The 16568-nt window shown below is 41.1% G+C and overlaps 1 protein-coding gene across 1 annotated transcript; it reads right to left on the minus strand.

Annotated features, from left to right (window-relative positions):
* Window positions 1–556: 556 nt before the first annotated feature.
* On the minus strand, window positions 557–1504 carry LOC131810255 (olfactory receptor 2A12-like). Its single transcript, XM_059137966.1, has one exon. It carries the CDS (start codon window positions 1502–1504, stop codon window positions 557–559), a length of 948 nt encoding a protein of 315 aa, XP_058993949.1.
* Between the last annotated feature and the right edge of the window lie 15064 nt (window positions 1505–16568).

A 16568-nucleotide genomic window follows, 5' to 3' on the forward strand; every position in this document is an offset into this window, starting at 1 on the left:
CCTTCTTTTAGTGATATGAGGGCTTATGTGACCTAAATTCATACTCTTCTAATAGTATCAAATGAAAAGTGACCTGTATTACTTTCCTGAACCATATTTTATATGATCACCATTGACTTTCTTAAACTATTCTGTCTCCAGAACTTGTCAAATCCCTTCTGAGCTACAATGGTGTCATTAACTTAGGAAGCTGGAAGTCATCTTATGCCCATCAATTTGAATTTATTTCATGAGTCCAGAGCTCAAGCGCTCATGTTCATGTTCATTCAGTGACAGAAAACATGAATATTGATGCCAATTTTATGCCAGGTCTTGTAAACTGGTGATACAGAAATGAATCAAATACATGTGTGCCTTCATGGAGTCCCCTGTCTGCGGTCTTTATGCTTGAGGGAAACCTACTGCCATAACCTTCTGGGTTTTCTCATATTATGATCTTACTGGGTCTAATTCATTAATATATCATATATGCCTACTGGATGTTGGAAAGAATTTGGATGGAGAAGTCAGTAGGTTGTGTTCCAGGTTTGGTGCCGATGCCCATGCTTCTGTGACTTCATTCTGGTGCTTTGCCCCAGCCAGTCACTTTGAGGAAAGCCCTCTTCACATCTTTGTTCCTAAGACTATAGATAATGGGGTTGAGGAAAGCAGAGATGATGTTGTAGAATAGAGCCAACTTCTTGTCCTCTTCTGGGGAAGACTCAGAACCAGGTCTCATGTACATAACCATACATGGTATGGAGAACATGGTGACCACAGTGATGTGGGAGGTACAGGTGGAAAAGGCCTTGAGCCGCCCTTGGGCTGAGCGAATCCTCAAGATGGCAGCAAAAATATTGATATAGACAATGATGATGAGGGAGAGTGGAACCAAGAGAAGGATGAAGCCCAAGATGAAGTCCACCTGATCATTGAGAGATGTGTCTGCACAGGCTAACTTTAAGACTGCAGGTACTTCACAGAAGAAGTGATTGATCTCATTGGGACCACAATAGGGAAGAATCATAGCAGAGACAGTGTATATCAGGGCACAGCTGATACCCCAGAATCCACAGAAGGCCACCATTGACCCACACAGCAAAGGGCTCATGATGACTTTATATCTCAGGGGATGGCAAATGGCCACATACCTGTCATAAGCCATGATTGCGAAGAGCCAAGACTCAGTGATTCCTAGCATCAGGAAGATGTACATTTGGGCCACACATCCAATGTAAGAGATGGTCTTCTTCTTGCAAACCAGGTGTACCAGCATCTGGGGCACCGTGGTGGTGACATAGCCCATATCCATAATGGATAGGACACTGAGGAAAAAGTACATAGGTGTGTGGAGGCGAGAGTCCATGCATATCAAGGTGATAATGAGCCCATTGCCCAGAAGGGTGATGAGGTAGAGGAAGAGGAAGACGTTGAATAGCATAACATTTATCTCTTTGTTTTGAGAAAATCCTAAAAGAATAAACTCAGTAAGAGAGCTATGGTTTCCCCCGAGCAAGTCTTTCATCCTTCTTCTGGTATAGAGAAAGAATAGAGCCATAATCATTCATAAAATAAAGTTTCCACATTCAAACTCTGATGCTACTCTTTTATTAGAAATGTCAAGTACCAGGATGCCTGGGTGTCTCAGTTGGTCAGGTGTCTAACTCTTGGTTTCAACTCATGATTTAAGGGTCTTGATATCAAGCCCTGCATTGGGCTCCACACTCAGCAGGGAATCCACTTAAGATTCTCTCTCCTTCTCACTCTGCCCCCCAAAACCCCTGCTCACACACACACACTCTCTCTCTCTCTCTCTCGCTCGCTAAAATAAAATTTAAAATCTTTAAAAAGAAGTGGCAAATATCAGTAGCAAAATAAGTGCATATTAGGACACCACAAAACTAAGGACCAAAAATGTTTTAAGAACTTCCATTTTATATGAAAGAGCATGTTAATATTGTATTACTTAATCCCAGTTTATTCTGAGATCACAGATAATAAATATCACACTTCAAAATGTAGAACTTATAAAAGGAGGGTTCAAAACTCTGTTCTGTACTTCATGAACTTGCACAATTCATGTGGTTCATAAAGGATTTCTAAGTGGTTAAAAAACTAATCAGACATTTGAGGATCTAGCACCTGTTGTGAGTTTCATACCAAATGAAGATTTCTGCCCCGTGTTTGAAGCTCTTATCAAATGGGCTTCCGTAGGACTACTGGAATAGCTTGATAGGTACTTTAGAAATTTAGAAACATAGCTATTAGATATCTGACTCAATCCAGAAAATAAGTATTATTTGGAAAGAAATTATACTTCATGAAAAGTGAAAGTCTTGTGTTTCCGTGGACCAGCAGTGGATAATACATGAGACAGAGACAGAGACAAAGAGAAGGGAGGGAAAGGAAGGAGGGAATGAGGAGGGGAGGGAGGGAGGGAAAGAAACTACCATGCTAGGATACTATACTCAATAAATATATCCTTAAGAAATGAAAGCTGTTTGTTCTTCCCACACCAAAAAAAAAAAAAAAAAAGAAAAAGAAAAAGAAAAGAAACAACAACAACAACAACAAAACAGATAATTAATTACTAAAAGACTCACAGTAAAAGAAATATTAAAGAGCTTCTTTAGGTTAAAGGAAAATGATCCCTGATGGAAGTATGCAATTGAGAGAAAAAAAATGAACACCAGGAATCATAAATGTGTGGGTAAAAATTATAGAATATTGCTTAAAGCAAAAAAAATGGCAACACATTATTGGAGCTTACATATACAGGTAGAAGTTGAATATATGACAAAAATTGTCCAAAGAGTAGGAAGAGAACATGGATGGAAATCCTTGTTAGATTTTACATTGTTTGGGAAATGGCAATTTAGGTGAGGTTATACTAATCAAATATGCATATTTTATTCTCTAGATAAGATGTCAGGACCCTTTTTCTGTAAGGAGCTAGAGAATAAATATTTTGGGCTTTGTACAGAATACAGTCTGTGCAAAATACACTGCAGCATATTTTTTGTATTTTTAAAACCTTTTTAAAAATGTAAGGTTTACCAATCCCTGTTCTAGAATAACAAAACAATAATTCTTTTAAAAATAGTAAAACTCAAAATACAATACAGAATATAAGGGGAATAATTAAAAGTTTTTGATTAATTTGAAAATAAACAGGAAAAGTAGAATGAAGAAATGAAGAACACTTGGAACAAATAGGAAACAAGTAGTAAGATGATAGACCCCAAAATAATTACAATAGTAACCACATTATATGTATTTTACTAAGCAAGCCCACTGAAAGTCAAAAATTATCAGACAGGATTTTTAAAACCAGTAGCAATGAGAATTCCATAAGGAAAGGAATTATCTTTAAATACAGTGAAGAGGGCACGTGGGTGGCTCAGTTGGTTAAGCATCTGACTCTTGATTTCCACTCAGTTCATGATCTCGTTGAGAATCTCCTTGAGATTCTCTCTCTCTCCCTCTCCCCTTCCCCAACCCTCCTTCCTCTCTAGAGAAAAAAATACCAGAGAAGAACTGGAAGCACAATTTTTAGATTATCAGGGCAGTACCATTCAACTCAGGACTATCTTGCCCCTCGCTTCATCTCTCTCTTACTGCAAGCCTGGCAGTGGCTGAAGCCACTGGGATTTTGGATGAGAAACTGACAAAATAAAGCATGGAGAAACGTACCATACTTCCTTGTTTTGACGGCAGGCAGTTTGCTACAACAAGCCTAACTCAATCTGGAGAATTATGGAAGGCATCCTACAGGAGGTAAGAGTCAAGCTGGTCTTTGAAGAGTGGGTAGATTCTAACTAAACACAGGGGAAGTTCAGAAAAGGATATTCCAGGCAGAGAGAGTCATCTGTGTGAAGTTATGCAACATAAACTAGCCAGAGAGTGATAAGGGAGGGGATAGAGAGGTAGGTAAAAGCAGACCACAGAGGACCTATCAAATCCTGCAAAACAGGCTATCAAGGGTGGATTTTATAGAGAATAAGATAAGGAAGGGATGCCCGGGTGGCTCAGTTGGTTAAGATAAGGATACACCAAACAGACATGATATCAGGCTTATTTCTGACATCAGATAATCACTCTGGCTGCAGTGTGAAGACTGCAGTTATGCAGGGAGGAAAAGATAAGCATGGAGTGACTATTGACATGAAAGGTCAGTATTAGACAAGAATCTTTAGGAGGTGGGATCTACAGAAGTAAGTAAGTGATTAGGGAGTGGTGAGAAAGAAAGATGGGTCAAAAATGAGTTTCAGGTTTGGGTAAATGGGTGAGTGATGGTGCCATTCACTGAGGTCGGGAGCATAGGAGTGTGAAGTTTAGGAAGGAGGTGAAGAGGACACATGATGAGTCTAATTTTGGACTCAGGGAACTTGGGATACTCCCAGTATTATTGGGCTGATGGTTGAGAGCTGAAAAGAAAGTTCTAAGGAGAGGAATCTGAGTGTCCTCAGCACTTCTGTAGGAACTGAAGCCATCAGAAGAGAGCACCCAGGGAGAGCGTGTAGAGAGCAAGAAGACAGCTGACAGCAGAACTCTGAAAAGCCACAACATTTAGGAGCTGGATTCAAGGACAGAATCCAGAGAAGAAGGTATCAAGGGGCCAGAGATGGATGACATGTGACACAGAAACCCAGGAAGAGACAAGGCCTGCAAGGAGAGGGTCTTTGTGGCCAAATATGCATAGATAACAAGTGAGACAAGAACCAGAAGTGTCTAAACCAGCCCGTCTTCTGGCTTAAGTACATCTCCATATTTATATCTCCTGCCCAGATGGTCCCCTTGCATTCCATGTGTCCAAATGCTTACTTGAACTCTGCCCATGGATGTTTAATAGGACATTAATTTGGACATGTTCTCATGTCCAAAACTGAACTCTGAATTTTTCATTACATGCTCTAACTCTTGAATCTCATCTCCCATTACTGTCTCCTTGGTTCACTCCACAAAAACCACACTATCATCCTTTCTAGTCCAACAACAGCCAACTAGACTTTCAGTTAAAGACCTGTGCCACAACATCCAGAACTTAAGCTCTCCATTGCCAGATCTCTTTAGGGTGAGTTCTTTATCTTCCTTCACATCTCTGCCCAACTGTCACTCATCAGAAAACTCCTTCTTCACCATCTTGTCTGAAATGCAGCCATTCTTCAGGGACTCCTTTGTCAGCTCTACTTTTCTTTATTGTACTTCTCACTTCCCAAAAAACACTTATCTACTTACCTGATGATTGTCTGTTACCCCCAGGTAGTCTGTAAGAGCAGAGACTTTTTTTATTTTGTCCACTAGTATAGATCCAGCATCAACCATTGTGCCAAGCATTTGGTAGGAACTCAATTAATATTCATTAAATTCTTAAAGCAGGGATGCTGGTCTTAGACTCCACCCTAGAAGCTATGTTGGCAGGATAAATAGAGGTGATTGATGCCTATCCCTCTAGTGGGGCAAATTTCGGACTTTCTTTCAAATGTAGAATTTATATCTGTGACCCATGCCTTAAGGAAGTATGTGAACAAGTTGTGGCTTGTGGGACGATCTATTGTGAAGGTACAGAAATAAATCTGAGCAACTGGTAATGTTTTCCCTGCAGAAACTGAAGTTAGGGAGGATGCTGAGGACTGTCTACAGAAGTATATAAAGGGCTGTATTAAGGAAGAAGATAAGAATTGCTCTGCATAGTCCCAAATTTAAAATTAGTATAAATTTTGACTGGGATATTAGTTTTTTGAGTGTTGAGTTTGAGAAGTTCTTTACAGATCTTGAATATCAGCCCTTTATCTGTAATGTCATCTGCAAATATCTTCTCCCATTCCATGGGTTGCCTCTTAGTTTTGTTGACTGTTTCCTTTGCTGTGCAGAAGACTTTTATATTAAAAATATATTTAAAATAAAATATATTTTATTTTTATTTTATATCATTTTATTTTATATTTATTATTATATATTTTAAAATAAAATATACATAAAATAAAAATATTTTATTATTTTTATCTTGATGAAGTCCCAAAAGTGAAGTTCATTTTCACTTTTATTTCATTTGCCTTTGGGGACATGTCTTGAAAGAAGTTACTATGGCTGATTTTGAAGCGGTAACTGCCTATGTTCTAGGCAGTTCTCTAGGATTTTGATGGCTTCCTATCTCACATTGAGGTCCTTCATCCATTTTGAGTTTATCTTTGTGTATCATATAAGGGAATGGTCAAAAAATGGTCAGAAGGCAAGAACAAATAATTCTCTAAAAAAGACATACAAATGGCCAAGAGACACATGAGAAAATGTTCAACGTCACTAGTCATCACGGAAATACAAATCAAAACCACAATGAGATACCACCTTACACCAGTTAGAATGGCAAAAATTAAAACAGGAAACAACAAACGTTGGTGAGGATGTGGAAAAAGGGGAACTCTCTTGCACTGTTGGTGGGAATGCAAGCTGGTGCAGCCATTCTGGAAAACATCCTCAAGATGTTAAGAACAGAGCTACCCTATGACCCAGCAATCGCACTACTAGGTATTTACCCCAAAGATACAGATGTAGTGAAAAGAAGGGGCATATTGCACCCCAGTGTTCATAGCAGTGATGTCCACAATAGCCAAACTGTGGAAGGAGCCAACATGCCCTTCAACAGATGAATGGAAGAAGAAGATGTGGTACATATACACAATGGAATGTTACTCCGCCATCAGAAACAATGAATACTCACCATTTGCATCAACGTGGATGGAACTGGAAGGGATTATATTAAGTGAAGTAAGTCAAACAGAGAAAGACAATTATTATAATGGTTTTACTCATATATGAAACATACGTAATAGCATGGAGGACCACAGGGGAAGGTAAGGAAATCCAAAGGGGGAGAAATCAGAGAGGGAGATGAATTGTGAGAAACTATGGACCCTGAGAAACAATCTGGGGATTTTAGAAGGGGAGGAGGGAGGGGGAAGGCAGTAACAGGGTGACGGGTATTTAGAAGGGCATTGCTGTGATGAACATTGGGTGTTACACTTATCTAATGAATCACTGAACTCTGCATCAAGGACTAATTGTTTACCATAGTGGCTAACTGAATATAATAAAAAAATAAAATAAAATTAGTATAAATTTTACCAGAATGCCAAGCACAGATTGACTAGAGGATGTCAGAGATGTTCATAGACAGAAAGGACTGTCCTGAGAAGAAATGAGCTCGCTATTTTTGTTGAGAGCTTCAGACTCAATCTAGCTGACCATATGTCAGACACACAGTGGGATCAGCCTAGACTAAGAGAGACATGGAGCAGAACGGCTGCTGAGGTCCATTCTCCCTGGAGAAGTTAAGGACTTTCACATCTTCTCTGTCCTCTTTATTATCTAACTTCATCTTTTTCCTACAGAGCCCTGTAGCAGCCTCTCACTGTGACTCCCATCCCCCAGTCCCACCCACCCACTCATCCTACAGCATTTTTTAGGAACAATCTAAATAAAAGAGCATTTTCACCATGGCCTTTGTCTGCTCATTCTACTGGTGCAGAATGTATGTAGGAAAGAGCACTGGGCGCACAGAAGAGAAACAGAGGGAAAGCGAATGGGGGATAGGCTCCAGAAGCACACACAGCCCCCACCCCTCCTGGTGACTATGACAGGGAGCATCGCTGAACTATAGGTATCTTGGTGGGAGGTGTATGCCTTGCTCCCCCTTCAATAAGAGATTTTTAGAGCAGCTTCCAATGTGGACTTCCAAATCCCTGCCTCCCTGAGATCTCTTTGCAGCATCACCTCCTTCTCTCCCATATCCTAGTGCTGTCCTATCAGCCTTCCTCACCTCTCCTCTGCATCCTTAGTCTTGCCCACTTCTAAAGGTCCCCTTGATTAGGACAGGGACATGGGAGAGCCCAGCTGCCTCAGCCTCCCCAGCAGCAGTCCCTCCTCTTCTCTTTGTCTTCATTGGCAACTGAAGGCCAGATGTCTTAAGGGAATTGTGCACACCACGCCAGATCGAGACAGAGGGAAAAGAAAGGTAGCTGGGTGGTGAGCAAGTCAGAGAGCTGGGGAAGAAGCTGTGGACAAAGGAAAGGACGGAGCAAAGAGCACAGACATGAAGGAACTTGCAGATGTGCAGATTTGTAGACAGAAGACAGAACCAGAGCAGGCAAAGAAGGGATGACTCAGAGGAGAAGACATGCAAGCCATGGACCACTGTCCCCACTCCCACAACTCCTCACCTGTTGTCGGCTTCTGTGTGAGGGATGGGATAGGGGTCTAAGGAGCTCTCCTTTGAAACTGGGCTCCTAGGGGCCCTGGTTCCCAGGGGGACAAATCCCACGACTTCCAATGAACTCCCTCGGCCTTTGAATCCCCCAGGAACCGAGCATCAAGTCTGAACTTTAACACCTGGGACTTAAGGCTGGGGACAGTGAACAGTAAGACCCTCCCCTGACCTGAGCCCTGACTGCTCCCCAGAGGTTCAGGCCCTCCCAGGCTGCATATTTTCTCTGAGTTAGCGCCAGAATTCATGGGTTGGATCTCTGGTTTCATAGTTACCAGCTGTGATTTTGGACAAGTTTCAAAAACCTTTCCAGGCCTCCAGGCCTTTTATCAGTAAATGAGAACCTGCTCCATAGGGAAGATTGTAGGGAAGATAAAATGAGTCAACAAATATAAAACTTTGAAGATGGTGCCTGGTGTATAGGAAGTCATCTGTACATTTACTATTCTCCCTCATTTGCAACTTATGAAGACCCTCTCCCCTTATGTCTTCAAGTCTGCCCTAAATTTCAGGTCCACCTCCCTCAGGAAGGTAGCCACAACTACCTGATGTGTGCCGGTGAGGGCTCTGAGGAGGGAACGGGGGCACGGAGGTGTGAAGTTTTCATATATTACTGGGATTCAGTTTCAATATGTGGAGATTCAATAACACACTCTTACATAACCAATAGGTCAGAGGAGGAATCACAGGGGAAATCACAGGGGAATGAAGAAGATATCTGACGTGAATGAACACAAAAACACAACATACCAAAATTCATAGAGTGCAAAAAAAAAAAAAAAAAAAGACCCCCAAAACAGTGCTTATTTAAAAATGAGAGGTAATTCACCTCATCGTTCACCACAAGAAACTAGAAGAGCTTGATTGAACTGGAAGAGAACTAGCTCAACTATGGTGATCATTTTACAATGTATGTATATTATCAGAACATCACATGATACCCTTTAAATCTATACAATGTTTGGGGCACCTCAGTGGCTCAGTCATTGGGCATCTGCCTTTGGCTCAGGTCATGATCCCGGAGTCCTGGGATCGAGCCCCGCATTGGGCTCCTTGCTTCGCGGGGAGCCTGCTTCTCCCTTTCCCTCTGCTGCTCCTACTGCTTGTATTCTCTCTCTCTCTCTCTCACTGTGTCAAATAAATAAATAAAATCCTAAAAAATAAATCTATACGATATTTATTTGTCAATCACACTTCCATAAAGCTGGGAGAAAAGAAGTATTAGCTTTTAGTGAATCTTTTTTCTGCAACTATGCAGGTGGTCATTTTTTTTCTTCTTTTTTCCTTTCTTCCTTTTTTTCTTCTTTAGTTCACTTACCCAGTTCACCAAAATTGTCAAAATTATTGTAATAAAACTGTTAAGGATCTATCTTTATTGTGTGTTTTGATTTTTGCAGATTTAAGGGGACTAGCATCGAAGATAAAATTAAAGGGGACTTCTACTTATCTGTATTGTTTCAATGTTTATAATGACTGTATTAATGGTCATTTGTATAATTAGAGAAAAATAAAGGGATGTTAGGAATGGCAGTAAAAGCACTTTCGGAATTTCTGGGGTAATTAGGCCACTGCCAGCTTCAAGTCTTTTAATAGCACTGATCTTTGGTGACTGACTTATGTGTCAAGGCTAGTTCAAGGAGGAGAGAAACTTCTCGGCAGCATCTGCCAGCTGAATCTGGGGCTCGTCCTGGGACTGTGCATGGGGCTTCTCAAGTGTTATTCCCAGCCCCAGGCTTTGAGCTATTGAGAATTTCCCGCCAGCTCTGCAGTATTTGGACGCTTCCCAGGAGGATCCAAGAACTGTCTGTTACACAAAATTACACTTTTCTCAGCTCAATTAAGATCAGAAATAAATGTTTTGCTCACTCTTCCTCCTCCCTGCTCCTGCCGTGAGTCTCCAAGTTTGTTCCCCAGTTACAGGGAGCACCCCGGAGTCTCTCTGCCCCAGGAGGTCCTGTCTGGAGTTGCTCTGAAGTGAGAAGTCCTAGGGGGGGATTGTTAAATTCCGAGTCTACGAATATGGAAGGAGCATCATTAAGAACTTCAGCTCGTTAGACAGCTGAGCAAACAGCAGCCGCTACGCAGAAAGATCACAAGTGACCCAGTGTCCCTCGGGAACCCCTGAAGATACTTGTTTTCTTTTACCTGACTTACTCATCCCAAGTGCATACACTGGCATGTGTTTGCACCTCTGCCTTCACCTTCACCACTACCATCATCTGTCATTTCCATCAGACATTACATCACCACCACCACATCACCCCATTAGTGTCCACCTTGAGTTTGCCATTGGTCCCAAATTATCACCCTTCCCCTAGTACATTATTGCCCTCATTATCACCCAGCTCCGCAGCTCTCCACTACCAGCATCGGTATCATCAGCATCCCGTTATCACGCAAACACCCTCACCAGATCCACCCGTCCGTCAGTCCGTCAACATCAATGCCCTCACTCCCGGGGCCAGTGTTGTGATAGGCACCCACAGCTTGTGAAAAGAAAACAGCATGCTGGACTTTCGGGGGAAAATGCCTTTATTTGAAAAAAGAAAAAAGAGAAATATTTTAAAACACCTGTTCTGTTTCTCAGAGTCCACAGTCTCTGGGAAACAAACTGGGGGGTTTGGAGAGGAGCGGGGATGGGGAGTTGGGTGAGCCCGGTGGTGGGTATTAAGGAGGACACGTACTGCAGGGAGCTCTGGGTGTGGTACATAAACAGTGAATCTTGGAATACTGAAAAAATTAAATTAAATTAAATTAAAATACTTGTTCTGTGATTTTAGTCAAGTACAAGAGGACAAAGCAGGCCATGTGAAGAAAACAGACTAAGATAAGAAGGCCTTAAGTCAAATAAAATGAATTGAACACAGTAGTCAAAAATAGCCTGAATTGGAGACAGTAAATGGAGCAAGGGACTTTGCATAAAAATATAACTATTCACAGAACACAGGAGAAAGAAACAAAATTATGATGATTACAGATTGAAGAATTTCTAAAGAAACACTAAATGGATCAGAGGCAATATCTAAAAGTATAATATCAGAAACCTTGCTGAATCTCAAAAGAAATACTCTGAAGATTAAAAATGCCCCACTATATTCCAGGGAAAATTAATGAAAGAGGTCTACACCTGCACATATATACCTGGCAATTGGTTTTCCACACTGCAGCCAGAAGGATCACATTCAAAATACGAGTCTTAGAGGATCATTCCCAGTTTAAATAGCTTAATAAATTTCCAGGGCTCTTAAGATAAAGAACAAATTCCAAGGCCCATGGTTTGGGTCTGCATCTCTCCATAAGCTTCTCCCTTTCTTTCTGCCTAACTGGCCTTCTTTCTGTTGCTCGCACACACCATGCTCCTGCTGGCATTAGGAAATTGGTGTATGTTGTTCTCTCCCCCTGAAAATGTTCTCAACCCTCCCCATAAAGTTCCTCTAGTTAACTCCTTCTTTGGGATCTCATACATCACTTCCTTGAGGGAAACTTCCCAGACCTCTCTAACTAGACTAATGTACCCATTAAATGTTTCTGTAATACCATGTACCTTCCACCTTAGTACTTCTAACAACTAGATTTATATTTATGTGTATGATTCTTCGATTACTATCTGCATGTCCCTCAGAATATAACATCCACAAAGGCAGAGACCAAGGAGCAGAGTCAAGTTTCATAGTATTATCTAAAATGGCAGGATGTACGCGCAGCATCCAACTGGCCTGTGGTAAACACACACATCCTTGCAACACCAAATGGGAGTGCAGGCATTACAGCTGCTGGCTCCCCTCCCTGCCTTCAGGGGCCTCTTTGGTCTGCCTCTTGCCTTAAGTACTCCCCAGGTGGGAAGGAGGCACCAGTCTCACTCATCCTTAAAACTCCAGGGACACGTGTCAATCTCCCAGTCCCTCATGGTGCACCGATCCTACTGCATCCTGGGTCCAGGGTAGGGAGGAGGCCTAGAGATGCAGCTTAGCACAGATCTCTCTCTGTGGCCTCTCTGACTACTCTCTTAAGAGTTTTCCCCACATGACTGGTGAGGGGCCAGGGAGTACCCACTCCCCTCCCTCGCTGAAAGGGGAGTGGAAGAGCACATTACTCTCCCATAGCACAAAGCCTACACATACTCTCCTATGCAATGAATCTCCCTTTCGTGTTTCAAGTCTTTCCATGCAGTCTACCTGCGCATGATGATGGGTGACAATCACAGGACTGCTTTGTGTCTAGCAGCTCATTGAGGCTTTTTGAGAAAGTGGAGCTTTAGCCAAACTTTTGATAAAGCAGGAAAAGCCCCAGTCAACATCCTGTTATGACTACACCCGCTAAAAGTTGGGAAGATAGAGAATAGGAATCAGTCATAATCCCACTTCTCTAAAATCAATGGCATCTTCTTTTTCATGTTTTTTTTTTCCATTATCTTATCAAGTACAAGTTTTTGTCTAAATCTGTATTTATTTTATGCTGGTTCTTTTGTAGACTTTCTTTTTTCCCACTTCATGGTATACCACATGCATTGCTCCGAGTTCTGCCACATCTAACATATCTTAGGTGAATGCATAACAACATAACATACACGGTAACAAAACTTCCTTTTATAAACAATTCTGAAATGAACATCTTTACACATGTAGAATTCTTCATTCTTGGACTAATTCCTTAGGAGTGATTGCTAAAACGGTGTCATAGAGTATGCTGGTCATCTGATTTTTCTGGCCAGTATCTGTTCTCATTGCTTCTACTGATAATGCCCCAAAGCTTTCCTCCATAAAAGAGAAAATATTGGTATGTTGTGCTTTCATTTTTATCCAGTTCAAAATAATTCTAATTTTCCTTGTTGATTTCTTCTTCTGTCCATGGGTTATTTAGATGTCTGTTATTTAATTTCCAGGTATTTGTAGATTCTCTAGGAATCTTTGTTACTGGATTCCTCATTTAATTTCACTGTGGCCAGAGAACACACTCTCTATGACTTGAATACTTTTCAGTTTACTGAGACTTGCTTAATAGCCCCGAATATACACTGTATTGGCCAAATATCCCCTATGTGTTTGAAAGAAATGTTTATTCTGCTGTTGTTGGATGGAGTGTTTTATAAATGTCAATTAGCTCAAGTTGTTTGTTAGTGATGTTGAAGTCTGCTATATCTCTGGATTTTGTATCTGTTTGTCTTACTGATGATTGATGATTGAGATTTCCAAAAATAACTGTAGATTTCTCCATTCCCCTTGCAGACTTCTGATTTTGCTTCACTTATGGTGAAGTTCTTTTTACCAGGATCGCTTTCCTAGGCCCCTCCCAGAGCAAACTATCAACCACCCCTACCCCTACCCCCAAATCAATAGCTTTGAGGGAGAGCCAGGGTGCTGCAGACCTTCTTATGTGCATTTAGGAGCACACCTAGACCAGTCTGCCAGACTTCCTTTGCATCTCCCAAATTCTTTATTGCTGTTATTATTTTAGTCACATCGTGCTTGTTTAGATTTGTCTATGTTTACCAGTTTCTTTGTTTGTTCATTGCCATGCCAGTTACCAATGTATGGCCTGTTGGACCAGACTCAAACTCACGGGGCATTGTGTGCTCCTAGAGCTGGACCCAGGAACATTTTTCCTTTATCTGCTGACACACTGTAATGTTAAACAGTGTCAGTAGGGACAGCACCAGAGGGTGCCTCAGGAGGAAGGGGCTTTTCTTTGTTTTCAGTGTGCTCCTATTTGTCTAACACCTACAGCCAGGGGGACTGCCAGCAATGTGCAAGCACTTTGCAACAAGTTTTGTAGTCACTAGTGGAAGGCTTTCTACTTACCAACCCTAATTTATGGTCCCCTGCTTTGGCCTTAATTCTTGAATTTCCTACTTCTTGGGATCAAAATTTCTTATCTTTTGTTTTTTTTTTCTTAAATAAGAGTTTATTAGTGGTAAATTCTCTTTGTTCGGCACTTGGTCTTAAATGATGGACATGTCTTTATTTAGCACTCAGTCTTGAATGATAATTTGACTGTGTATGAAATTCTAGATTAATAGTTACTTCCTCTTGTCACTTAGAAAATAACATTGCACGGTCTTCCATTTTCATTAAGATTTCTCTTTGAGTTTAATTCCTTTATGGGTAATTTATCTATGCTCTCTTACTGCTTTTTAAAAAAAAAGATTTTATGTATTTATTTGAGAGAGAGAGAGTGAGAAAGAGAGAGAGCATGAAAGGGGAGAAGGTCAGAGGGAGAAGCAGACTCCCCAAGGAGCTGGAAGCCCAATGCGGGACTCAATCACGGGACTCCAGGATCATGACCTGAGCTGAAGGCAGTTGCTTAACCAACTGAGCCACTCAGGCACCCCTCTTTTACTGCTTTTAAGATCTCTTTATCTTTAATGTTTACAGTTTCACTCAATGACTCTATTTTTTCATTTTGGGGTTGGTTTTGTTGTTTCCTTGTTTTGCCATCAATTCTTTCATATCTTGCACTTTTTAATAGAATTTCAAGTTCTTATTTTATGCCTTTAATTACATGAAATTATTGGTGAAGCATTTGTGTAAATACGCCCTTTGTTATACCTACTGATCATTTCTCATGTGAACAGTTTGCTCATGAGTTTTGTAATTTTGGATTGTGAACTCATCTTCAGTGGGGCTTTCCTTGTCTCCTGGGCTATGGCAGTATTCCTACAGATTGATAAATTTTGTATCTAACACCTTGGAGGTAACATTGCCTTGAAACCAGTTTAATTGTTTCTACATCACATAGTTCACATTTTAGACTCAAAACCAGGGCAAGTGGTAGGCATAGGATTTCAATATCTCAAGAGAAACTTTTTTTTTTTAAACTCAGATCCTAGTCAGAGACCTTGCCATTTCTTTGTGATGATGGATAATTGTTTTAGTTCCATCTAGATAAGCAGAAAAACCCAAGCCCCTAGCTGTTAACAATTTCAATAATCCAGGGCGCCTGGGTGGCTCAGTGGGTTAAGCCGCTGCCTTCGGCTCAGGTCATGATCTCAGGGTCCTGGGATCGAGTCCCGCATCGGGCTCTCTGCTCAGCAGGGAGCCTGCTTCCCTTCCTCTCTCTCTGCCTGCCTCTCTGCCTACTTGTGATCTCTCTCTCTGTCAAATAAATAAATAAATAATCTTTTAAAAAAAAACAACAATTTCAATAATCCATACCCCACCCCATCCTAAACTCCCATCAATGTCACCTCAAGTACTTACCCCTCCTTACTTTTTACATCTGGACATTTCCTTTTCATATTCTATGGCGTGGCTGCACCGTAATTTACCTAAGTCCTTATTTATAAACATTGAGGTTGTTTTCCATTTATCTTTTACTCTAATAAACAATATCACCATGAATATTCTCATAGGTATTGAATATTATGTGTATTATTTAGTATTAATCTTCCACATTGTATGAAAAAATTTTTTCCAGCAGCATCCAACAAACAAGCAAGCCAAATTTTTGGAATCACCCATATTAGGGTTTTTCCCCAAGGAAAGCCACAATGAAAGGATATGGCAAGAGAGTTTAGAACCATGATAAGAAAATCACTGAAATTCTGAATCATAGATTCTGAAGTGGGTAAAGAGAGAAATAAAGATAAAAGGGAATCAGAATTAAAAAGAAGAAACTAAGAGTCCATGGTTGTAAGCCCCAGTGACATGGGAACAACTGAGTAATTACACAGTAAGTTCAGGAAGTAGTGGTTAAAATATGGAATGTCTGAATACATTAATACAGCTACACTGTAAAGCCCTGTTCTGAAGCACCCCTACCAGATCGTGTCCAGAAACACAGGAGAAGGTCATGCTGACAGTGCTCTGTACCATTTGGTGTACTCTCCTGCATGCCCCATATCCCCCAAGCCTTGGCTCAAGTTTCAGTCACACCTGCTTTGTCACCTGCTGCCTGCTTATCTAGTTCCTTTTTTTTTTTTTTTTGGTAAAATGGACATAGTATCTCATATCACTTCATATTCATGGAGTGACATAAGTGATGTACAAGGGCTTTGAAAAATGTAGTAAGTTAAATAGTTGGAGGCACGGATTTCTCCCCACTTTGCCCACGCCTGCTTCAGATCCATTCTCTTGGTCCCAATCCTCTAACTGTACTGCAGTCCTTGGATATATCTTCGCCTAATAAGGGACAAAACTACATGTTATCCCAAGGAATAAGGACTAATATTACAGCCCCATTTCTTCTCTCTGATATTTCCTGTGATCACTCTCCAACCTAACATCTGGTGCCATTTCCCTGGCTGCCGGGCCAACTAACGTGCCCAGAAGGGCGGGGCACATACATCTCATAATGGGCATTCAGCCATGGGATGATGTGAGGGCTTGTG

The sequence above is a fragment of the Mustela lutreola genome, chromosome 10 (genome assembly GCF_030435805.1).
Source record: "Mustela lutreola isolate mMusLut2 chromosome 10, mMusLut2.pri, whole genome shotgun sequence".
Taxonomy (NCBI): Eukaryota; Metazoa; Chordata; class Mammalia; order Carnivora; family Mustelidae; genus Mustela; species Mustela lutreola.

Bases quoted from the DNA above. Each gene is read 5' to 3' on its own strand.
- LOC131810255 (XM_059137966.1), bottom strand. From the start codon at position 1,504: ATGAAAGACTTGCTCGGGGGAAACCATAGCTCTCTTACTGAGTTTATT.